The sequence below is a fragment of the Schistocerca piceifrons genome, chromosome 2 (assembly GCF_021461385.2).
Source record: "Schistocerca piceifrons isolate TAMUIC-IGC-003096 chromosome 2, iqSchPice1.1, whole genome shotgun sequence".
In the NCBI taxonomy this organism is placed as follows: domain Eukaryota; kingdom Metazoa; phylum Arthropoda; class Insecta; order Orthoptera; family Acrididae; genus Schistocerca; species Schistocerca piceifrons.
Window position 1 is genome coordinate 726,946,921 of NC_060139.1, and position 25,404 is coordinate 726,972,324.

Genomic DNA, 25,404 nt, shown 5'->3' on the forward strand with positions numbered 1-25,404 from the left:
AACAATCTTCTTTTAACCCCCCTCTTAGTTCTTTTCAGTGTCCTCAGAAATCTCAGCAAGTAAAATATGTCAGAATACTGTTTCCAAGAAATGTAAAATCAGGATCCCAAACCAAAATCAAACACAACAGTTGCATTAGACACATTGCCATTCGTCAATGCATTAATAAACTTCACTTACAAGTAAGTCCATTTTTTCAACAGTCCCTCCTCCAGCTATTTGCCCCCTGTTCTAAAACAAAACTGCACCAAATAATGGCAGGTCAGGCTAGATCATCTGAATTGACTCTGAAATTCAAAACAGCTGCTCAGCTACTACTACTACTACTACTATTACAAAAAAGCTGCTGCTCCATGTGAATGCACCAAATGATAAAGTCCATATAATAATATTCCAACTGGGCCAACCTTCTTATCTTCATGAGGGTCTCAAACTTGTCAGTACTTCTCAATTTTGTAGTGTCAGAGCAACTTGTAAAATTTGTTATCCATTTTGGCCCATTAGTCATCAGCACTGTAGCTGCATAATGCCTGGCTTGTTTCTCACCCAAGAGTATTCTCGTTTGTTCATCTACAGACCTCCAATAGCAACTGTAAACTTGTTCCTCCAGACCACTAATTTCAACTCTGAACAAAAGTTCCCATGATGTCATGAGGAACTATCGTAATACTCTGTGCAGTGAGATCATTCCCAACTGTCACACTGTGCTCATATTTGGAGAAAATTCCTCTTCCATCTCCCACAGGCTTCTGACAGAGTTTCCCAGCTTCTATGCTGGTAGAAACATTTTCCAAAAAACCTGTGGAGGCTCATTTCTGTCACATCTATGGGGATTTGTTGCACCAAAATTAATGCATATTAAAATAACTTTTTTGAATTTGAATCTGGATCAAATAATAATTCCTTGGAGAACTCAACCCTAGTGACTTGGAAAGGATATGTCACACTCTATGCTTAGAAGTCTACTATGTTGTCATTTGTTTAAAGACAGTGATCGTATATGTAAATGGAAAAGATGGGAATTATAAATATATTTGATGAAACAGTGGAATATTGGGTGCAGAATTTCATGCCCAGTCCAAATCATCAGCAGTTGCCACAGTGTACCATTAACTAACAACACCTACACAAAATATTTCTAGTGTGTAAAGGAAAGTTCCATATTGTTATAATTCTTTTTGCAGTTCAATGATTACTGTATTAGTATATTACTTATAAGAGAATATTCTGAAAATAGACAAATAATTTTTACCTGTCCTGTGTTAATCATTTGTATTTGATCATTAATTTTTTACTGCCATTACTTTCCATTACTGGTACAGAAAATCCACTGGTTTTCATGACCAAAGATTCCATCCTCTCACTTTCTTGACATAGTTACTGTTAGGAAAATGAAACTTAATTGTGTGATACTTTCACTTGGTTTAACATTAAGCCTACCAGAAAAGAAGACTTTCAATTTATTTTTGTAGATTTTTATCTCTATTTATATATTTATTGCTGTGTTCAAGATTTAAGTGACAAAAAGAAATTTGACATCAACAAAGTGAAAATACATACATGAAACTTACAGATGTTGTGACATTAGGTTTACCATCTTACAGACAAAGGTTTTATTGGTGATAAAAATGATGCTGAATAGATCTGGAAATATTCTATTTGACTTCATTGGCAACATTTGTGACTATCACAGCAAATGAAAATGGAAGTGTCAGTCTGGAGCCACAGTGTCCTTCATTTCATTGCAGTGTGTCTTATTTGTTACATGTAACTTCAACTCATGTCACATTTGTGTATCATTCATATGGTACTACACTTCTGAAAATTTGTGTTGAAGTATAATATTACATACAGTATTGAAATAAATGTACTTGTTAGTAATGGATGACAAATTTTTCTGCAGTACATCATGTTTCCTGTCCTGATTATGTTGCAGTCCAAAGCTTTAGCTGTTACACTTCTGATCTGCAGAAACAGTGTGTAGGCTGCTTTTATAGGTCATTGTGGTTAATTACAGATTTCTTGTTTAATTCCCACACCTATTTGTTAGTTTCCTTAAAGCTATTGTCATGTTCCTGTCACAACAGACATATCTCACAATTAATTGTTAAAAATATTGAAACAGAAAGTTGCTTGTCTTTTTAAGTAAATGTTTGTCTCTGTCCATAATCTATGTGCTAGATGATTTTAACCCCTTTCTAAATTCAGTTTTGAACTAAATAAAGACATATCAATCAAATTAAGATATATCTACTTAAAATATTTGCAGCTGTAATATTACAATATCTGTTACTGCTACATCTGTGAAACATTCAGCCTTCCACAAATTTCTCATTTTTTTGGTATACATTGTGTATTTCTTATTGCAGGCTTGTCAAAAGGTGAATTTTCACTGGCTTCCTGCAATGCTCTAAGTTAGGATGTACATCCATATAAAGAAAATTTTAATATCACCATTTCTTTGTTTTTGTCTGTGTAGAGTTCCCTGATTTGAAGTATGCACCTACACTCAAAGGTGAGTGGCAAGATGGCATCATTACATTTGACTGCTCAAAACTTACTTCTTATGCACACAAACCTGTACCCTTCTTGTTGAGTGTGCAACACATAACCTAATTTCACTAATGATTTTGTTGTCATGCCACAGCTCCAGTTTCTGTTAATGTAATCAAGTTAATTTTGAAATTGTTTTTTTATTCTTTGTTACTTCCAATCTCTTGGGTACCGTCCAATTAATTACAATTTTATTCTTTTTTTAAAAGGTGTAATTTATCTACTTTTGGAATGATAATATAAAAGTTAATTTCAAAGACTACACCTATTTCATATGCAACTTACATGTCATTTAGTTGTGAATGACCTATTAACATACAGAAGTAATGAAGAAAGATTGTCAACAGTGAGTCAAATTTATACAGTTATTTGTTCCTCAGATGTTGTTGGTATACATTGTATATTTCTTATTGCAGGCTTGTCAGAAAGTGAATTTTCACTGGTTATCCCATAGTTTTTGTTCAGATGATGATTCTGTATATTTGTAGTAAATAGTTACTGTGACAAGTTCATATAAAGAACAAGTGGTGCCATAAAGGAGCTCCAACACTCTATTCTGCTTTCGATGTCCTTCAACAACTATAGTTCCAGCAGTATTTGTTTATTGTTATCCTCCACTTTGTCATTTACAGTTTGCTCTTTTTGCATAATTGTTAAGTTTGTCACAGATTACCATCCTATGCTTTCCCCCACTGTATCTAGCACAACCTGCATGCCCCATTTCAAGCATCATACTGCTTTGTTACCCCCTCATCTCCCAATGATCCACATTATGGTGTTTCATACATGTGCAGTAAATCCATGTTCCCTTATAATAAAATTTTGCTTTGGGTACTGTTTACAAGCCTGAATTATTTTATATTGTTATTTTATTTCTTTTAATGGTACATCACTTCACTATCCTTGGAGTTCTTTTTTGTATGTGATTGCTTCTTGTCATGATTTCCCTTCTATTTAAAGACACTATTGTACACATCATGCCTTATTTTAATATTTATTTTGACATTTACATGACCTCTGTTTACATTATTTCATATGTGGAAATTCTTCCTCAAATATATTTTCATTATCTTCTTTAATCTCACTCTCTCTCTCTCTCTCTCTCTCCCTCCCTCTCCCTCTCCTTCTCCCCCTCTCCCTCTCCCTCCCCCTCTCCCTCTCCCTCTCCCTCTCCCTCTCCCTCTCCCTCTCCCTCTCCCTCTCCCTCTCCCTCTCCCTCTCCCTCTCCCTCTCCCTCTCCCTCTCCCTCTCCCTCCCTCTCCCCCCAGAAATTAATTTTTTTGTAAGACTTAAAATGTAGCTTCTTGCCAGACATAAGTATTGATATAGTTGCTTTATTCCTATTTGCAGCTCTTTTCTGTACTCTATCAGTTCATGATCTGCAAAAGCTAAGTGCAGCTCTACTGTAATTAAATGAAAGGAAAGTAACCCTGTACGTTCTTCCTCCTACATAATGACTGCAGATTAGTTACTTTGAATAGCAACACCAGTACTAAAAAAAATGCCCGAATTATTCGATTTTTTTTCTTTATTAATGTTACACTACAAGCAACATTAAAATGGACTTTAGCATAATGCGTTAACTTGAAAATGACATGATATTAACTGATAAATAAATAATAACTGATCAGAAGTGCTTACTGAGTAACACTGGTTAGAAAGTGTTGATGCAAAAAAAAAAGAGTTCACTCGAGCTATAGCACCGTGACAACAAGTGGACAGTGAAAAAGAGCAGAAGTTCATAAGCTGAGCTATAAGCGTCACAACATTACTATTGAGATTCATGTCAAAGATACCATCAGTCATTTTTCTTCATTGTCAATAATATGTCTGAATTGCCCTCATAAAAATAAATAACACATTAAAAATGTTGTTATGACATTTTGTCATTAAGGTGATCCTAACATTTATTGGTGCCATTGGCCAGTTTTAAAATGTTCTTATTACTGTCTATTTCAGTGGCAGCTTGTATGTAAAAGGAAGATGTTGGTACCAACATCTCAGTTATTCTACCTGCTGGGAGTTTTGTTTGGCGGAATCCTTTTTAAATATTTAAGCCAAGTATGGTCACCTCGTCTGATTCTCATTGGAGGAATGATAGTACAAATTATTTCTGGTGTTGGTGTTGCAGTTTCTCCATATTTCACTCTACATTGTGCACTCCGCTTTGTCACTGCTCTTGCTTGCACACAAATGTTCACTGCTGGCTACAACATCTGTGAGTACTGTACATGTGATCACTGGATAATTTAATTTTTCATTGAATTGCTTGAAGACTGTGACATGTTATTGTTTATTAATAGGCACATCATTAATGGAAGGGAAAGCAAGAACAGTGGCTGGATGTTGTTATGAACATCTTTGGTCTGTTGGTGTCATAACACTAGCATGTATTGCGGGCCTTTGTAGAGACTGGCGTCATTTGCAGCTTGCTATCTCATTACCAACTGTTCTCATTCTCTTACTCTTCAGGTACTGTATAAACCACGCTCATAAGAAATTTCTTAAAATATGTAATATTATAATGCAATATAATGTCACAGTTATGTTGCTCTGCTAACTCTGGTGTTGACTGGTTACAGCCAGCTGCAGATGACATATGTGACCAGTAACTCGAATGTTATGATTATTTTCTGCCATTTCTGTGTTTGCATTTCTGATTTATTGAACATCTTTGACACTTATCTGTTCCAATTTCTGGAAGCTCCTTATTTATCTGAAAGCAGTAAGGGGATGGTGAGGAATGGTAAGCTATTGCGCCAGATACAGTTACCAAAATTTAAACAAATCACTTTATTTAAACAAGCAAAAAATAGCTTTCACTCAAGACAAACTCTGAGACAAGCTTAGAAAACATCAGATTAGAACAGCATCTACCACCAATATTAATTAATGAGACTTTACCAAAAGGCAACTACTGGAAAAACTTACTAATAACCAAAACACACCAAAATTTACTTCTGTGATTTTATGAAAGCAACACTCTGCACTTTTAATCAAACAAACTAATGACATTAGTATTAATAATCACTGCCAACAAGATTTACTACTACAACTTATAAAAAGCAATTGTTACCACAGCAAATTTGAGCAACCACTGCCAACAGAATTTACTACAAAAGCTCAAGAAAAACAGCTGCTGGCACAATTTAATAGATTGATCAAATGGGCACAAACTTAAGCAGCAACTACCAAAAACAGGACCATAAAGAACTATCGATGTAATTAAAATTTAGTTTAACCCTGCAGTTTAAACTGAACTTTAAATTTAATTCAGACAGGGCTAGTCCACCAAAATACTGGAGCAAATGCAAGGGATAGTCAGAAGTAAGTTCCAATCAACTGCAAAATGGAAACTGCTGTGAAAACGACAAAGCTTTATTTGCAGCTACTTATCTACATAGTTGCTGATCCTACTTAAGACATCTGTCATAGCATTGCCAGTGCTTTCTGCCAATTCTCTGTGCTGGTCTACAGCTAATTATCTGTGCCAGAAAGTTGTCTCCTTAGCCAGCTGTTCATGTTAGCAGACATGAAATTCAGAGGGATCCATTTACAGGCTGTATTTTGGGTGATCAAACACTTCCCATTGAAAGCTCTTCAGGAGCATCTTCATTGCCCCTGCAGAATGTGGCTGACCATTGTCTTGAAGAAGGAAATGCATAACACTTATGTTATGTGGGCTGCATAGCTTCAGCTGAAATTTCTCATGAGGCCCTTGTACCTCATGAGAGACACTACACTCTTGCCATCTTTACATGCTCAGTGTGCACTCAACACTGAGAAGAGTGATTTGATGCAATTGACAGGTGTATTAGAGACACTGCCCAACACATCTGTGGAAAGCTTCATCAGATTTTCACAGTCGTTTCATTGCGTGACCAATCAGAACTTGCTTTCCGAATAGCCCTTGTATGTTTCCTAGTACAGAACCAGCAGGTTCAATTAAATATTCAAATTCTAACCAAATGGTACAAACTTTATAACACACAAAACAGATGAACAAGCTAAAAATTACTAAAATATACATATACAGAATAGAACAACTTGAGGTTAAAAGAGCCACTCATACAAAGTGTGATAAACAACCTTAAATATAATTTAACTACACATCACAGTAGTGACTTAATTCATTTTAGCTTTAAATTTTGAATGGGACTCTCAAAGAACATATTAGGATTTTTCCAACCACTCCACTAATACTGCAAGATCACTTACATAGAGTTACTAGAAAACCACTTAATAAACAACCTGACACAACTAGTTCACTGATTATACTGTACTTCTGACAAAACTGGGGGTAACCAGGATGGCGAGGAACATGAGTGACAAGATCACATAACAACATAACACCTGTTAAAACAAGGAATAAATAAATGTATAAGCTCTTGAGCTTTAAATCACCCAAAACAGAATCTAAAAGATGGGACAGCTCTGCAGCTCCTGTGGTCAGTCCAAAAGGGACTCAGTCGTACTCAAATTCCAATCCATCCAGGAAGTGGTCAAGGGCTTGGACTCTTCTGCTAGTGGTACCTGATGATAAGCCTGGTTAATATCAAGCACAGAAAAGTAGTGTGCACCCGAGAACCGGGTGAAGCAGTCATGCAAGTCTGGAAGTGAGACTGACTCCAAGATTACTTTCTGATTTGGTTTTGTGGTAGTTGACCACTGGATGGTGTCCCTGGTCACTGGCCTTGAGCACCAAAGGAATTTGGGATGCATAAGGGGACACAGATGGATGAACTTTGCCACTGGCCAGTTGCTCATTGATTATTACCTTTCTAAGTATTTTTCATTTTTTGGGGTGATAATCGATAAAGCAGCTGATGTGCTGGCTCCTTATCCATCAACTGAATGTTATATTCAGTTTTGTTTGTGACACCCATCCTATTCATCAAAGTCTCAGGATATTGTTCTAAAATCTGTAATGAGGCCCTAGCCTGCTTCAGATTGAAATGAGACAGTTGAGAAGGAAACCCGCTTTCGATAATCAAAAACATCCCTCGTTGGTGCTTATGGTGACACAAAGGATATTTCTCCCTAGTTTAGGGAGATCTCCTGATCAGTATAATTTAAAATACACCCAGCACATTTTTAAAAAAATGCAGCTTAATAATACTTCGGTACTCAAACCCTGTAACACAGTGAACACAATCAGGCACAACCACTGCTGAATTTTTAGATAAAATTCTACCTTCCTGACAGTGGAAATCAAGCCCCCATTGACACACCAGCACCTAACATGAGGTTTCTGAAGTACCAGGAATTTACAGATTTGAGAGAACCTACAACACCAGGGTACATCACTTAGTGAGAGGTTGCTTCCAGAAGGTGCAAACATATTCATGGCATACAGCAGTGCACACAAAGGGCAGATCAGCTTGGGAGAGCTCTCTGGTTTTTTGAGTTCTTTTGATTAATTAGTCCCTTAAGTTGGCTTACCTCTGAGAGCTTTACATTTACTTATCTTTTATTTATAGAGAGAGTTTAGTCATTGTTTGCTCTTATTTTGGTGTGAATATTTTGTGTACAGTGAAGTAATTGTGTGCATGAGTTTCTTATTGTGTGTGTGAGTTTCTTATTCCACTTGAAAACAATGGAAAGAATTATGAAATTCAGTGTTAAACAACATAAATTTTATGGAAATCGGTTCACCAAATAAATCAACTGTACTAATTCTGAATACAATGTGTTACAACACTTGAATCAAGCCGCAACTACTCCAAGTGCTTTGAAGCTAAAACTGAAATATTTGTTCAATTGACTTGACAGTATTAATGCTGATAATATAGAGATGGCAACTATCAATTCAGGTTGTGTTATTGTTCAACTCTCTGCTCTATCTGAACTAATAAATAAAGCTTTTCAGTGTAAGGAATGTGGCAATAGTGGTGTGAAGGTAGTTGAGGAGATACATGCTAGAAAAGGTTGTGCATCAAAATTAAGAATTGTTTGTAATTTTTGTGATTCAAGCAAATGTGTTTATACCTGTGGCATGATTGAACAGAGAGTGTATAACACACATATTTATCTTGCTTATGCTATGAGGTGTATAGGCAAAGGCTACATAAGTGCACAAATTTTCTGTGCTGTTATGGACTTACCTCCCATTACAAGGTTTGACAGGTACAATAAAATTATTCTACAGACTTTAGAAGAAGTATCAAATGATAGTATGAAAAATGCTGTTCAGGAAAGTGTAGACATGAATGACAGCAATACATGTATGTCTGCAGCCCTCGATGCATCATGGCAATGAAAAGGCCATAGTTCCCTAAATGGTGTAGTGACAGCTGTGTCCTTGGAAAGTGGTAAAGTCATTACCAAGTATTGTCATGGCTGTACTAGTGGAACTGAAAATCATACATGTTTGATTAATTTTAGTGGTTATAGTGGAGGGATGGAATCTGTAGGTGTTGTGAAGATATTTCACAGGTCAGTGGAAAAATATGGTGTGACGTATACATCTTACCTAGGAGATGGAGACTCAAAAAGGTACCAAACAGTTTATGAATCTAAACCTTATTCTGACACAAAAATTGATAAAATGGAATATGTTCGACGTGTCCAGAAAAGTATAGGTACAAGGCTGAGGAACATGAAGAGGAATTTGAAGGGAAAGAAATTAGCTGATGGTAAGTGTATTCATGGACGTCATTGGCTTACAGACGAAGAAACAGACAGATTGCAGTATTATTATGGACAAGCCATGAGGCAAAATAAAAATGACCTAGAGGGAATGAAAAAGGCGGTATGGCCTACCTTCTTGTATAAATCCTCCACAGATGACAACCTATTTCATGTAAACTGCCCACCTGGCAGTGAGTGATGGCGTGGCTACCAGAGGTCTGTTACTCAAGGTGAGATCTACAACCATAAACATGTTTGCCATTTGCTATAATGGAAGTTATAAAACCTATATATAGGGATCTTAGTAACACAAGATTATTAGAGAAATGTTTACATGGTAGGTCTCAAAATCCAAATGAAAGTTTCAACAATTGCATGTGGGAACAGATAACAAAAACTGTCCTAGTAGGACTAAAGACTTTGAAAATAGGTGTGCTAGATGCTGTTCTATGTTTCAGTGATGGTGCAGTGTGAAGGCTTAATGTTATGGAACTGATAGGAGTTCCTGGTGGACAAATATGCAAAGATCTCTAAAGCTCTAATAGCCATTGACTGAAGGAGACTCTTCAAAGCAGAAAAATCAGTGGTGGAAGCCACTAAAGAAGCAAGAATAAGGAGGAGAAGAGTGAAAAAGAGAAGGGAGGAAGAACAACACAGGAAACAAGATGAATATGGACCAGGGGTGCATTAGTGCCATGCAAGTTTAATAGAGAAAGCAAGTTTTAACTTTAACTTGAATTTCAAAAAAGTTAAATTATTTCGTGTTCTGGTACACTTTGGCTAAAAACTATTAAAGACAGAGAGCTGAAATTTTGTTTACTGTCTTAAAACATGCTTAACTAAAAAGTAGACTACACTTACGATTTAACTTTGAAAATAAAATTCTTTTTTGAGCAAAAACCTAAATTCATTTCCAAAATTTTTGATAATCATACTTAAAATTTTTTATACCACAATTTATGATAGCACCATCTTTTCAATAGTCGGCTTGAAACATAATAGTGTAAAGAACTTACAGGAAAAAACTAAACCTTCTATTATGTTTGTATTTTGAGTAATGTGTACCTATGAAGTACATAAATAATTAGCATGATTTATTTCACTTGCATCAAAAAAATACAATAAAAAAAGTGTGAGAGCTAAAACTGTGGGTAGCCTGATTCTGCAATTGGACCATTCATCATAACAAATCAAAAATTTGCTCATCAGTGTCAATAGTCAATCTAGAAATCTATGAATTACAGGCAGAATAGGAATTGGCAGTTTATTAAACAAATTCCAAGTATGCAACCTATCTTCTTCTCTTGTACCAACTGCTTTTGAATCACCACATTCCCTAGGATCAGAATCCCTTTCTCTAACCGTATTAATCTGCCTGTTCAGCAAACTTCCATCAGTTGCAGCTTAATTACTTTATCACGTAAAGGTTAAATTACTAATTTCTATTTAGGATCAGAGATAATGATGCTGAGGTCTTCAAAATGGTTAATGATACGATTTAACTGTACCTGCATCGCAGTACTTGTGCGCGAATAGGGGTACTACTCTACAATAACTGTCGGGGACGGCCAGCTTGTCCCACGCATCCCCTGATCGGACTACGGCTGTGGCTGCCCGGGATACTGCCCACATTGAGGCTGACCCCTCACCTGTGGTAGAGTGGGAGGTCGTCTCGAGGTGTGGCAGGGGGCGAAAGACATTCCGGAGGGCTGAACGGAAGGCCTCTCCAGTTTGTCTAATGAACCGGTTTCAGGCTCTGTCTCCGGCTGATACTGATCTTCGGGTGGACATGGCTGCTTGTCCTGTTCGAGAGGTTGCCCCTCAGTCTGCAAGATCTGGGTGGTCAAAGAGGGTGGGCTTACTGGTACTTGGGAGCTCCAACATCAGGCGCTTAATGGGGCCCCTTAGGGATATGGCAGCAAGAGAGGGGAAGGAAACCAATGTGCACTCCATGTGCATACCGGGGGGAGTCATTCCAGATGTGGAAAGGGTCCTTCTGGATGCCATGAAGGGTACAGGGTGTACCCATCTGCAGGTGGTCGCTCATGTCAGCACCAATGATGTGTGTCACTATGGATCGGAGGAAATCCTCTCTGGCTTCCGGCGGCTATCTGATTTGGTGAAGACTGCCAGTCTCGCTAGCAGGCTGAAAGCAGAGCTCACCATCTGCAGCATCGTCGACAGGATTGACTGCGGACCTTTGGTACAGAGCCGTGTGGAGAGTCTGAATCAGAGGCTGAGACGGTTCTACGACCACGTGGGCTGCAGATTCCTCGACTTGCGCCATAGGGTGGTGGGGTTTGGGGTTCTTCTGGATAGGTCAGGAGTCCACCACACACAGCAGGCGGCTACATGGGTAGCAGGGGTTGTGTGGCGTGGACTGGGTGGCTTTTTAGGTTAGATGGCCTCGGGCCAGTACAGAAAGGGCAACAGCCTCAAAGGGTGTGGGGCAAAGTCAGGGTATGCGAGGACCAAGCAGCAATCAGTATTGTAATTGTAAACTGTCGAAGCTGCGTTGGTAAAGTACTGGAACTTCAAGTGCTGATAGAAAGCACCGAACCTGAAATCGTTATAGGTACAGAAAGCTGGCTGAAGCCAGAGATAAATTCTGCCGAAATGTTTACAAAGGCACAGATGGTGTTTAGAAAGGATAGATTGCATGCAACCGGTGGCGGCATCTTTGTCGCTGTTAGTAGTAGTTTATCCTGTAGTGAAATAGGATAGTTCCTGTGAATTATTATGGGTGGAGGTTACACTCAACAACCGAGCTAGGTTAATAATGGGCTCCTTTTACCGAGCTCCTGACAGTGGCAGAACAACTGAGAGAAAACCTGGAATACATTTCACATAAATTTCATGAGCTTGTTATAGTCTTAGGTGGAGATTTCAATTTACCTGATATAGACTGGGACACTCAGATGTTTAGGACGGGTGGTAGGGACAGAGTATCGAGTGACATTATACTGAGTGCACTATCCAAAAATTACCTCGAGCAATTAAACAGAGAACTGACTCGTGGAGATAACACCTTGAACCTACTGATAACAAACAGAACCTAACTTTTCGACTCTATAAGCGCAGAACAGGGATCAGAGTAATAGAAGGCAGATTTCAGACTACCTAACAGATCAAAACGAAAATTTCTCTTCAGACACTGACAATGTTGAGTGTTTATCTAAAAAGTTCAAGGCAATCGTAAAATGTGTTTCAGACAGGTACGTACCAAGTAAAACTGTGAGGGATAGGAAAAACCGACCATGGTTCAACAACAAAGTTAGGAAACTACTGTGAAAGCAAAGAGAGCTTCACTGCAAGTTTAAATGCAGCCAAAACCTCTCAGACAAACAGAAGCTAAACAATGTCAAAGTTAGCGTAAGGAGGGCTATGCGTGAAGTGTTCAGTGAATTTGAAAGTAAAATTCTATGTACCGACTTGACAGAAAATCGTAGGAAGTACTAGTCTTACGTTAAATCAGTAAGTGGCTCAAAACAGCATGTACAGACACTCTGAGATGATGATGGCATTGAAACACAGGATGACACACGTAAAGCTGAAATACTAAACACCTTTTTCCAAAGCTGTTTCACAGAGGAAGACCGCACTGCAGTTCCTTCTCTAAATCCTCGCACAAACAAAAAAATGGCTGACATCAAAATAAGTGTCCAAGGAATAGAAAAGCAACTGAAATCACTCAACAGAGGAAAGTCCACTGGACCTGACAGGATACCAATTCGATACTACACAGAGTATGCGAAAGAACTTGCCCCCTTCTAACAGCCGTGTACCGCAAGTCTCTAGAGGAATGGAAGGTTCCAAACGATAGGAAAAGAGCCCAGATAGTCCCAGTCTTCAAGAAGGGTCATCGAACAGATGCACAAAACTATTGACCTATATCTCTGACATCGATCTGTTGTAGAATTTTAGAACATGTTTTTGCTCGCGTATCATGTCACTTCTGGAAACCCAGAATCTACTCTGTAGGAATCAACTTGGATTCCGGAAACAGCGATCATGTGAGACCCAACTCACTTTATTTGTTCATGAAAACCAGAAAATATTAGATACAGGCTCCCAGGTAGATGCCATTTTCCTTGACTTTCGGAAGGCGTTCGATACAGTTCCGCACTGTCACCTGACAAACAAAGTAAGAGCCTACAGAATATCAGACCAGCTGTGTGGCTGGATTGAAGAGTTTTTAGCAAACAGAACACGGCACGTTGTTCTCAATGGAGACGTTAAAGTAACCTCTGGTGTGCCACAGGGGAGTGGTATGGGACCATTGCTTTTCACAATATATATAAATGACCTAGTAGATAGTGTCGGATGTTCCATGCGGCTTTTTGCAGATGATGCTGTAGTATACAGAAAAGTTGCAGCATTAGAAAATTGCAGCAAATTGCAGCAAAATGCAGGAAGATCTGCAGCGGATAGGCACTTGGTGCAGGGAGTGGCACCTGACCCTTAACATAGACAAATGTAATGTATTGTGAATACATAGAAAGAACGATCCTTTGTTGTATGATTATATGATAGTGGAACAAACACTGGTAGCAGTTACTTCTGTAAAATATCTGGGAGTATGTGTGCGGAATGATTTGAAGTGGAATGATCATATAAAATTAATTGTTGGTAAGGCGGGTGCCAGGTTGAGATTCATTGGGAGACTCCTTAGTAAATGTAGTCCATCAACAAAGGAGGTGGCTTACAAAACACTCTTTTGCCCTATACTAGAGTATTGCTCATCAGTGTGGGATCCGTACCAGGTCAGGTTGACAGAGGAGATAGAGAAGATCAAAAAAGAGTGGTATGTTTTGTCACAGGGTTATTTGGTAAGCATGATAGCATTACGGAGATGTTTAGCAAACTTAGGGGCAGACTCTCCAAGAGAGGCGCTCTGCATCGCGGTGTAGCTTGCTGTCCAGGTTTTGAGCGGTTGCGTTTCTGGATGTGGTATCGAATATATTGCTCCCCCCTACTTAAACCTCCTGAGGAGATCACGAATGTAAAATTAGAGAGATTCGAGTGCGCACGGAGGCTTTCCGGCAGTCGTTCTACCCGCGAACCATACTCGGCTGGAACAGGAAAGGGAGGTAATGACAGTAGCACGTAAAGTGCCCTCCGCCACCACACACCGTTGGGTGGCTTGTGGAGTATAAATGTAGATGTAGATGTAGAGATTGGCTTGTATACTATCCAGAAGAATGTCACAAATAGAGCAAGCACCACATACCTCATCTACGGTGCTTGAGGTGACAACAAGCCCATAACGTAGTGCCCTGTGCAACTGCAGCACCAACTTGGCCATGCTGCCATCCGCCTTTTCCCTGCAGATGGCAAGCTCATCTTTCAGTTGATCTTTAGTGAGATATGCTGAGAACTGGTCACTGATGGATGAGCCACCCTTATTCTTTAGAACACTTGTAACAAAAATATCTAAGATAGCAGACTGTAAAAAAAATCTTAAATTTTTAACCCCACCATTAGACAGTATCAGAACCCTGCCACTGAATTACTACCATGGTCTGCTACAGCTGAAAGTGGTATGGAGCCGGTTTAGAGAGGTAAAGTACTGGGCCAACCTACAGGTATCGAAATTTAAACATATCATTTTATTTAAACAAGAAAAAAAATTCACACAAGACAAACTCTGAAAAAAGCTTAAAACACACCAGATAAGAACAGGACCTACGACCAGAATGAGACTTTACCAGAAGGCAATTGGTGACAGAACTTACTAATATCTAAAACAGAGCACAATTTACTCTTATGATTTTATGAAAGCAAACCTCAGAACTTTTAATACTACCAAAATAATGACATTAGTATTAAGCATCACTACCAACAATATTTTCTATTGCAACTTAAAAAAAGCAAGTATTGGTACAATAAATTTGAGCAATTGCCGGCAAATATATTTATATACATTAGCCCAGCCATGCAAGTTTCTTAATGTAGCCCCATTAGTACAGCTTAGAAACAGCATTAAGCTTTATCCAATTGTAAGTGACAGCCTGTTTCAGCAGAGGCAGAGCATAGCTTGTTTAGAGAGTGAGTATACTGTGACCATAAAGGGCTGTGGGTTTTTTTTTGAGGATTGGAAGCACTGGGGGGGGGGGGGGGGGGGGGGTCAGAGCAAGCATCACAGGAAAACTATATGTAAACTCGGTTCTAGTGTCCAGGTGCATGAAATATGTCGATAAGAAATTCCAGCACGATGCGTGAGTCATGTGCTGTGATCTGCTTCTTACTCATGGAAGGAATAACACCCACTGAATTTTCTTGCTTATCAAAACAGTTTATGAAGAAGGTGTTATGAACAGAACAAGTGTGTTTAGGTGGCAGAACAAATGTTCATGACCAACAGGAGAGTGGAAGACCTTTCATTTTGACTAATGAGTTGGTGCAAAAACGCAAGGAAAATATTCAGGAAATCACTGATTGACAGTGGATGAAGTTTCTGTGATATTTCCACAACTTTCCAGGACTCTACTATATGAGATACTCACAGAAATGCTGGGCTTCCAGAAACTGTGTGCAAGATGGATCCCAAAACAGATAAGAGAGCAGCACAAAAAAAAAAAAAAAAATCAGATCAGTAGCACCTGCAAGTTCTTGATTAGTGTGAACTGGAAGGTGAGGATTTTCTGTGCAGAACTCAAAAGGAGTATTCAAAACAAAAGGAGGTGAATGCTAATGAGAGGAATGTGCTTATTGCACAACAGTGGCTTTTGCCACACAACCTGAGCCATCAAGTAACACTTGGACTCATTTGTTTGTGATGTTTTGAACCAACCCCCCAACTCTCACATTCCCCTGACTGGCATCTTGAGATTATCATCTTTTCATCGCCCGGAAAGCACACACATGAGTGGTATTAAAGTTTCAACTGATGAGCAGGTGCAGAAAGAGGTTCTGAAGTGGAGGAAGGAGCTGTTTGAGGGGGGGATGAAGATGCTTGTGCCATGGCTCACCACACACACTTTACTGGATGGAAAATATGTGGAAAAATACCTTGTAATTTTTTCAAATAGACTTTTTCTAAAAAAAAATATATAAAAATCTGGTACACTTGCTTTCTGAACATGCCTCACACTTATTTAAGGTACACTGGCCCCAATTCCAGGGTCCATGGATACGAAAAATAAACAGACAGGATTACAAACCCCCCTTCCTATAACACACTTGACACAGATGAACGATGTTAAAAATTACCAAAATATACATAGAACAAGTTGAGATTGAAAGAACAACTCATACTCACAAGGTACAACCTTAAATAAAATTTGGATATCACATCACAGTAGTGACTTAATTCACATGAGGTTTATAATTTTGAATGAGGCCACCAAGCAACATGCATAGTAAACAGGAGACTCAGATTCTACTCCCAGCCTTGGTACAAATTTTCAATCACTGCTTCAGTCTGTATACATAAAATCATACCTGTATGAGACCAAAAAAGTCTCTGAAATTGTCATTTCATTTGTATAAATATTCGCACCTGGGTTTCAGGCTGCATGCATCATTTACATTCGATGCTGAGGTGCTATCCTGGAAGATGGAGAGCCTCGACAATTCTTTTAATGTGTAATGGGGAGTGCAAAGTAGACTGAGGTGGCACTGAAAATTTGGATCAAGGAGGTAGGCATGCCAGGGTAATCTGTGCAGCTGTGTGAACCACTGTGCCAAGGTTGCTTATTGGCTAACGCACCTGCCTAGTAAGCAGGAGACCCAGGTTCGATTCCCAGCCTTGATACAGTGCTTCAGTCTCTATATGTAAAAATGTGACAAGACTTTGCCACATGCCTCCACTAATACCACAATATCAATTACAGACATCACTAGATAACAATTTAATAAAAAACCTTACACAACTACCTCAAAGATTCTACTGTGCTCTGACAAAATTTGGTAGCCAGGATGGCAAGCAACACAGATGATAAGGTCATATAACAACATACCATCCATTAAAATGAAAAGTGAATGCTAACTGTAAATTCAGAGTATTAGTGTATAAATCAACATCATCCCAAATAACAGAGACTGCAAGCAAGTGGGTGTTTCCACAACATAACTGTTGTTCAGGAAGCAACAGGATGTAACCCACAGGCAGCCCCATGTGCAATGACTGGAACTTTCTGACAGGTAAAAAAAAATGAACTGCCATCACAAACAACACAGATTTCTTCGGAATGAGTTTCCCATAGAACAATTTTTATTGGCCAAACAACAAAAATCGGCACTTCAGACCAGCACTGACTATCGTTTTGAAGCTACCATCCAAGCATACCATTGGCCACAAAGTCACTGCTTTGCTACACGTAGTCAGTTCATAACAGGAAGAGCGATTACCCACTGCAATCATGCTTAAATCACTCGTCACAAGGTGCTGCCTCCACCACTGGTGACAGGGTTACTGTGCTTATGAGTGCTTCACAACAGCCCTTATGTGCCAGCTCTTTCCAGAGTTTCCTGTAGGTCGTTCACTGCTACCATAGCAGTCACACGGCAAAGGTCTCCAGTGTACTCTGCCACTATGGCAGTCCAACATTACTTGCCATCACCCATACATCACAACTTGAACTAGGGATTGTATTTTGGGAGGTAAATGAACAAACAATAAAATCTAATAAAATTATGATAAATGAGAGAGGAATTGTATAGAACAGAGAAGCCACCCAAAAAGTGTGCAGGTAATGTACTAAACGTAATATATACCAGCTCTGTTGATTGCTGCAGAAACTTGGGTCATGAAGAAAAGGTAAAAAAGTAAAATTTTCAATGAAATGAAGTTTTTCAGAAAAATGATATGATGAAAAATTGAAGTGTTAGGGAGACAACACATGAGTAAACCCCACTAGACAAGAAGAAAAAGTTATACCAAGATAGGCATGTGAAGAGAATGAATGAGATAAGGATGCCTAGGAAGGTGCACATATCATAGATGGGTGCCAGAGAGTAAGGAGAAAATCATGGATCAAGTGGCTAAAAGTGGAAGAAAGCAATTGGAAGAACAGGGAAGATTGGGTCAGACTAGTGACAGAGGGATGGTGGGAAGACTGGAGAAGAACAAAAGGCTTGTGTTTCGTGCAGACCATGGCAGAGGTGGGATGCTGTACAATATGCAATATGATGAGGTGATGAATCTATGATGCTGGCAATAAAAATGTACAGAAATATGATAAGGCTTTCATGACTCCACAAAGCAAACTCAGTACTGTCTGTTAACAAGAAAATGTGGATGGATCCAGTGTGGAACTACACAGCTGTTGCTGCCATAGCCATTTTATGACCATATTAACAGCAAACAATGAATGTCATCCCCCTCCATGGTTGGCTATCAATCGCTTTGTGATTCTGATCTAGGTAAGTAACTAACGAAGCTGTGTTATTCATAGCTAAAACAAGAAGAAAAATACACCTTAACATTTTATTGAACACAAGAATGAATTATATAACTGACAAATTTCTTGAACTTGATAGTTAATACCAGTGAGACAGAGGCAAAGCATTTTTGTAAACCAGTAAATTATACTTGTATCAGTTGTAATCATTAGGTCATAGGGAAAACACAACACATGAATAAGAAACACTCACTCATGATTTCTGTTATGAATTTTGTTGCACATTAGTAACTGGTACAGACATTAAAGTACATCACATGTTTTAGAAAAACAAATACATTGTATTAATTATAGAACAGATTGCATTTAATCTGTACTACTATCAAATTTTGTGTAATTGATAGCTTCATCATACATTTGCTACATTTTAGTGTAATTGATAGCTTTCCTGCAGAAGCTCACCTACAGAGTAGAAACACTGTTTATAACAGGTGATGTCCTGACTGACTGACTCATCAGTATCCAGCCCAAACTGCTAAGGATAGAAACTTGGTATTTGGAGAGGGTGTTGATCTTATACTGTTGATGTTGTTTAATAAGGAACTTTTGAAATTCCATCCCTAAGGGGATGGAATAGAGGATGAAGATATTTGTGAAATTATATTGTTATATAAAAACATGTTTAAAGCTAAATCTATGAAAATTGATATTTGACTTCTAAAGAAAACTGTATTAAGGAATGAAAGTTTTTATGGAAATATCACCACAAGACCTCAAATGGCAGGGTTAACGAAGTCCTCTGACTCGGGCTACCAGAATCATGTTGAGTTTAGAAGCAGATTCAGGAAGGAACATGCTTCAATGGCCTTGATAACTGTGAAAAGTTTAGAAGGTTTTGCAGTTTGTGAACAACATAAAAATCTTTGCAGACTGTAGAGTCTACACAATTGAAGCAGCAGGCACTAAGCTAGTATGACATTAAGTACTGTGTATTTGTGTGTGTGTGTGTGTGTGTGTGTGTGTGTGTGTGTGTGTGTGTGTGTGTGTGTGTTTACATTACAAAATATATTCAAATGTCAGGAATAGTCCCAGAGTACTTACAGTTAAGGCAATACATAGGAGTAGTTTACCATTGCTTAGCTAGTCGCCCTCCCTACACTTTCTCTTTCATTTCCCAGTCTGTTCAAGTATTTTTATCACTTATCACTAGCTTTATCTTCATCAGTGATTGTTGACATGAAAAATGTGGAGTTTCAGCATGCCCCAGAGTACATATTAAACTGTATGGTCTCCTATAACTGGTTGGGTAAGCCAGTTCAGTGGTCAGAGGAACCCAAGGCATACCATCTCCAGAACTATCACATCTATTAAAGCAATGTAGTGTTCAAACCAATGTTAAAGGTTATGACAGCTTTAGCTTTTTTAATTTGGTAATATTGAAAATACATCTGTTTTAGATGTAATGTAATTTGGCTTCCAATTTCAGATACATTCCAGAAAGTCCTGAATGGAAGCCTAAGAAGAAACTAAGGAAGAAGAAACAAATACCATTTGAAGATGATGGTCTGAAAACAGATAAAACTACTAATGAAATACATGCAAATTTAGGAGGAAGGTAAGATGTCATAACAAGTGCCAACTCTAAGTGATAGATTAATCACTACTATTCTACAAAACAAAATATTTTGTGCTATAACAACATGATAATGGAAATTCCAGCAAGGAAACCATATTTTTTTAAAATAATTAGCAAAGGTAACTTGCTCAGGAACACCACAATCTTTATGTGTGTGTGTATGTGCGTGTGGAAAGCAGTAGGCAAAATGCTAGTAATTTCTCTGTGCTGCTATGTGTTTCCAGACACTATGTTACGTTAAATACACATGAGTAAATGAGTGGTTGCCTTTCTTCACTTTTGCTTATTTTCATGTTCCAATAATTACGATTTTACTCGTGAATTTTTGTTTCTCCATTACCATAGGATGACTATAAGATACAGAGATCTGTGCCAGAAAATTAACAGTTCTGTGTATTGGGCATGTATGTAACCTATACAAAGAAATTTTCTCATAATTAATTGCCTCTATAGCTATGCAGTGGTGCTGGTTCAAATCTTTATGGTGGAAGAAATTTTTGTCACATTTCAGTGTTTTCATAACAAAAAACATTCCCATTTATTATTGCAGGCTGGTTGAAAATAGACTGGCTCAAGATCAGTAAAGTGTATAATCTCTTAATCTGTCTGTGTTATTTAGTATTCACTTAAAGAGTTACTGATCATGTTGTTTGAATTTTATCCCTCAGAAGTTAAGAAATGCGACCAAAACACAGAACAAATAAGAGTTGTACATAGATCTAAAAATGGATTGGATTAAGGAATGTTGTTGTTGAGGTCTTCAGTCTTGAGACTGGTTTGATGCAGCTCTCCATGCTACTCTATCCTGTGCAAGCTTCTCCATCTCCCAGTACCTACTGCAGCCTATATCCTTCTGAATCTGCTTAGTGTATTCATCTCTTGGTCTCCCTCTACGATTAAGGAATATGATTATCAAAAGTACAGAAAAACTCTTCATTAAATTTATTATTCACATCTAAAGATTTATGTATATGCAAGTCACCTTTTTAGAAACTGAAATGCTATTTCCAAATTATTTTTGTAGTATTGTACCTGGGATCATCCTTGGGGGTAAAAGTTAGCTGAGGTGATGGGCTCTCTACCCTCCCCCTCCTAGTGCCACAGTGCAGAAAGTCTGTATTCCACCTGCAGTCAAGCCAATAACCGTGAAGAAGGCTTGCACTGCAGACTTTACCTTATCCTTTACTAACACTGAAGTACCATGTTGTTGTTTTTGAGGTCTTCAGTCCAAAAACTGGTTTGATGCAACTCTACATGCTACTTTATCCTTTGCAAGTATCATCACCTCCAGATAACTACTGCAACCCACATTCACCGGAACGTGTTTGCTGTCAATTTTTACCCTCCTTCCACTTTCTTTAAATATTAACTGATACTTGCTTGATATATCCGAATTTGTCCTATAAACCACTCCCTTCTTTCAGTCAAGTTACGCAAAAAGTTTTTTTCTCTCCAATTCTATCAGTACCTCCTCATTAGCTATGCCATCCACCCATCTAATCTTCAGCATTCTTCTGTAGCACCACATTTCAAATGGTTGAACTGCTTATTGTTCACATTTCAGTTCTATACAAGGTTACACACCACACATATGCCTTCAGGAAAGAGTTCCTAACACAAATACTTATATTTGACATTAACAAATACCCTTCTTCAGAAATGCCTTTCTTGCCACTGTCAGTCTACATTTTATATCCTTTCTACTTTGGCCATTATCAGTTATTTTACTGCCCAGACATAAAAACTCATCAGCTACTTTTAGTGCCTCATTTTCTTTTCAAAACCCCTCAACATCACTTGATTTAATTCGACTGCATGCCATTACTTGTCTTTTGTTTTTGTTAATGCCATCTTATATCGTCCTATTTATCCATTTAATTGCACTTACAACCCTTTTGCTGTGTGTGACATCAGCAAGCCTTGAAGTTTTTACTTCTTTTCCTTAACTTTGATTCCTTCTCCAATTCTTCTGTGGCTTCCTTTACTGCTTGCTCAGTGTACAGATTGAATAAAACTGTTTCACTACTGTTTCAACCACAGCTTCGCTTTATACATGCTTCTATAGACTTTCATTTGTCCTCTATCCTTTCCTTATGACCGTTTTGCACTTTCTGCCAATCTCATTTTTTAGACATTTGTATTCTATTTTGCCTGCTTTATTTGCTGTATCTTTAGATTTTCTCTTTTCATGTGATTCTCTGCTGCCTTCACTATTTCATCTCTTGAAGTTATACATTCGTCTTCACTGTATTCCTTTCCCCTGTTTCAATCAATTATTGCATAATGTTCCCTTTGAAACACTAAATAACCTCTGGTTCTTTCACCTTCTTCAGGTCCCATCTACTTCATTTCCTGCCTTTCACAAAATCTTCCATTTTAATCTACAGTTTATAACAAATAGATTATGTCCATCTGCCACTGGAAATGTCTTGTAGCTTAAAATCCAGTTCCAGAATATCATTATATAACAAATATGAAACCTTCCAGAGTCTTCAGGTCTCTTCCACAAATACCTTTAATCTTATCCTCCCACACATCACCAGTAAGTTTTTTAGTCTCTTCATAAAAATTGATTTGTTTCACAAGAACCGAGAGGTGAAAGATGTACAAATAACTTTACTTATCTTCATTTTCTCATTGTTGGTTGCTGTTTGTCATATCCAGGGGTACATTCTTCAGGCTGAAGTTTTTTTTTAACTTTGTGGGTTCCAGATGACAAGATAAACTTTAAGTAAGACTGTTGCATGATTTCTGATTGCACCTGTTTTTTTTTTTATTATGTCTCATTCTTCTACATTAGACTGACTTTACAATCTCCACTTCCATAAAACAGAAATTTACATTGTTATCGCCAAACATAAAAACACGCCCGATTCCATCAGAGGCATGCCCACTACTACTACATTCTGCAGTACTAATAGTATTCCAAAGAGTTAACAAAACAAAAGAATTTTCAAACTCTCTTGACAAAAGAAGAATCTTCACCAAGTTACATCATTATTTTATAAATGAATCCAGAAACAAATTTAATAATTAGAGTCAGATTGTAATTAATAATAGGCATTTTAAGGGTGCCAGATATTTAGAAATTTCAAATATTTCTAAAAGAAGAATAATTTTAGCTGTACATACAGAGTTAGTACATATTGATTGTAACAAATTAATTTCCTTTTGTACATTTTAGCATGAAATATAATACATTGTATACAAAATCATATGAAATTCTTTTAGTTATACAGCTGAGATAATGTTCACCTATACAAGATTCAAAAATATTCCTGGTATCAATTATTTCTATTAAAGAAAGCTAATGTTAGAACATGGTGTCCCAGTACAAACGTTCTTTCATGATTCTTTCACCAAGTGTCAGAAATGATTAAAATATACTCTGTGAAAAATTTTACCAATTGACTTCCTCTTTCATTCCTTTTCACTTCCTCTTTCATTCCTTTTCCTGGTCCATATTCTCCTACTATTTTACCTTCATTTCCTGCTACAAATTACAGCAACCCATCACAATTAAATTTTTGTCTTCCATAACTATCTGAATAATTTCTTGTATCACATCATACATTCTTTCAGTCTCTTCAATGTATGCAGATCTAGGTAGCATATAAACTTGTACTACTGGTGTGTGTCAGCTTTGTGTCTGCCTTGGTTATGATAATGCATCCACCATGCTGCTCATAGTAGCTTACACTGACTCCTATTTTTTTTATACGTTATTAAACCTACTATTGCATTACCTCTATTTGATTTCGTGTGTATAGCCCTGTAGTCACCTGACCAGAAGTCCTGTTCATCTTGTCACTGGACTTCAGTAATGACAGCTATATTTAACATCAATCTGTCGATTTCCCTTTTTAAATTTTCTAACCTACATACCTGATTAAGGGGCTTAACATTCCGTGCTCTAATCTGCAGAATGCCAGTTTGGTTTTTCCTGATGGATATCCTCCTGAGTAGTGCCTGCCTGGAGATCCAAATGTGGGACTGATGATGTTGTTTGGTTTATGGGGCACTCAACAGTGCGATCATCAGCACCCAAATGGGGGACTATTTTACCTCTAGAATATTTTACCCAGGAGGATGACATCATCATTTATCCATACAGTAGAGCTACATGTCCCTGGGAACCACTTTCCGCAGTTTGCAATACCAGCAAAGCAATACCATTTTTGCTGATATTGTAAGGCCAGATCAGTCCGCCTCTGAAACTGCTAAAAAGGCTGTTGTCGCTCTTCAGGAACCACAGGTTTTTATGCCCTCTAAATAAATAGTACTCCATTGTGGTTGCCTCTAACTGCAGCTGTGTGTATTGGTGAGGTAAGCAAGCCACCCAACCTTGGCAATGTCTGTGGTTCATGGTGCAGTGCTATGTATAAGTACCATGTACAAGAATAAATTTATACCAGTTTTGCAAAGCAGGGAGTGATAACAATGTTATATATTACTCACAGTTAAATACAGACATACAACTTGTGCTTAACTGGTAGCAGAAAAGACAGAAAAACAGTAATTTTCAGAAAATAACAAGCTTTCAAAAACAGTGGTTCCTTCGTCCAGCAGAAGGGAGGAAAGAGTTAGAAGAAAAGAGGCTACTCATCTATTAACATCTATTAACCAGAAAAATCAGCTCACTCTTGATCCACAGAAGATATAGTATGAAAGGATGAGACGAAAAATAATAATAAAATGCTAGCAACACATAAGTTTGGAAAGTTTGAGTTATAAGTGAGATAGTAAGCCAAACCATAAACAGAAGCATAGAAGAGGCACAAAAGGGAAGTAGAACTGAAAAAGGAAGGAACAATGGAATAGTGGAGATGAAGCATTTAGGAAATGAGAGTATCAGTTGATGTCATTAGGAGATAGTCTGAAGGGAGACATTACTACAATTTAAGCCCAAGTTGGAGGCTGGTACCTAACATGTTATAGAGCAATTTTTCATCTGAAAAGTTCTAAATTACTGGTACTAGATGAAGTACTGAATTTGTGTGTGTAATGAGGCAGTGCTTAGATTATGGCTGCTGTGTTGCAGAACTTGCTCTTTGTCAAGGTCCTTGGGGATGAAAGAACCATCTGAAATCCAACTACCACCTCACAGTTTGCTTCTGTCATCAACATTCTCTATGAACATGATTCATCTGTTGAACACTTTCTCAATCTACACCTGACTTTAAAACAAACATCTGATGTATTTCCTCTGCAGCTTATTCAGTTTCATACTTTACCAGACCA

The 25,404-nt window shown here is 37.9% G+C and overlaps 1 protein-coding gene across 4 annotated transcripts in view; it reads left to right on the forward strand.

Annotated features, from left to right (window-relative positions):
* LOC124777261 (organic cation transporter protein-like) overlaps positions 1-25,404 on the forward strand; it is a 320,726-nt gene that overhangs the window by 225,693 nt on the left and 69,629 nt on the right. For all 4 annotated transcript variants that reach the window (XM_047252588.1, XM_047252589.1, XM_047252590.1 and 1 more), the window contains 3 exons: positions 4,513-4,771; positions 4,857-5,025; positions 20,014-20,142. In XM_047252588.1, coding sequence (XP_047108544.1) covers positions 4,513-4,771; positions 4,857-5,025; positions 20,014-20,142 — 557 coding nt within the window. The remainder of the gene's footprint in view (positions 1-4,512; positions 4,772-4,856; positions 5,026-20,013; positions 20,143-25,404) is intronic.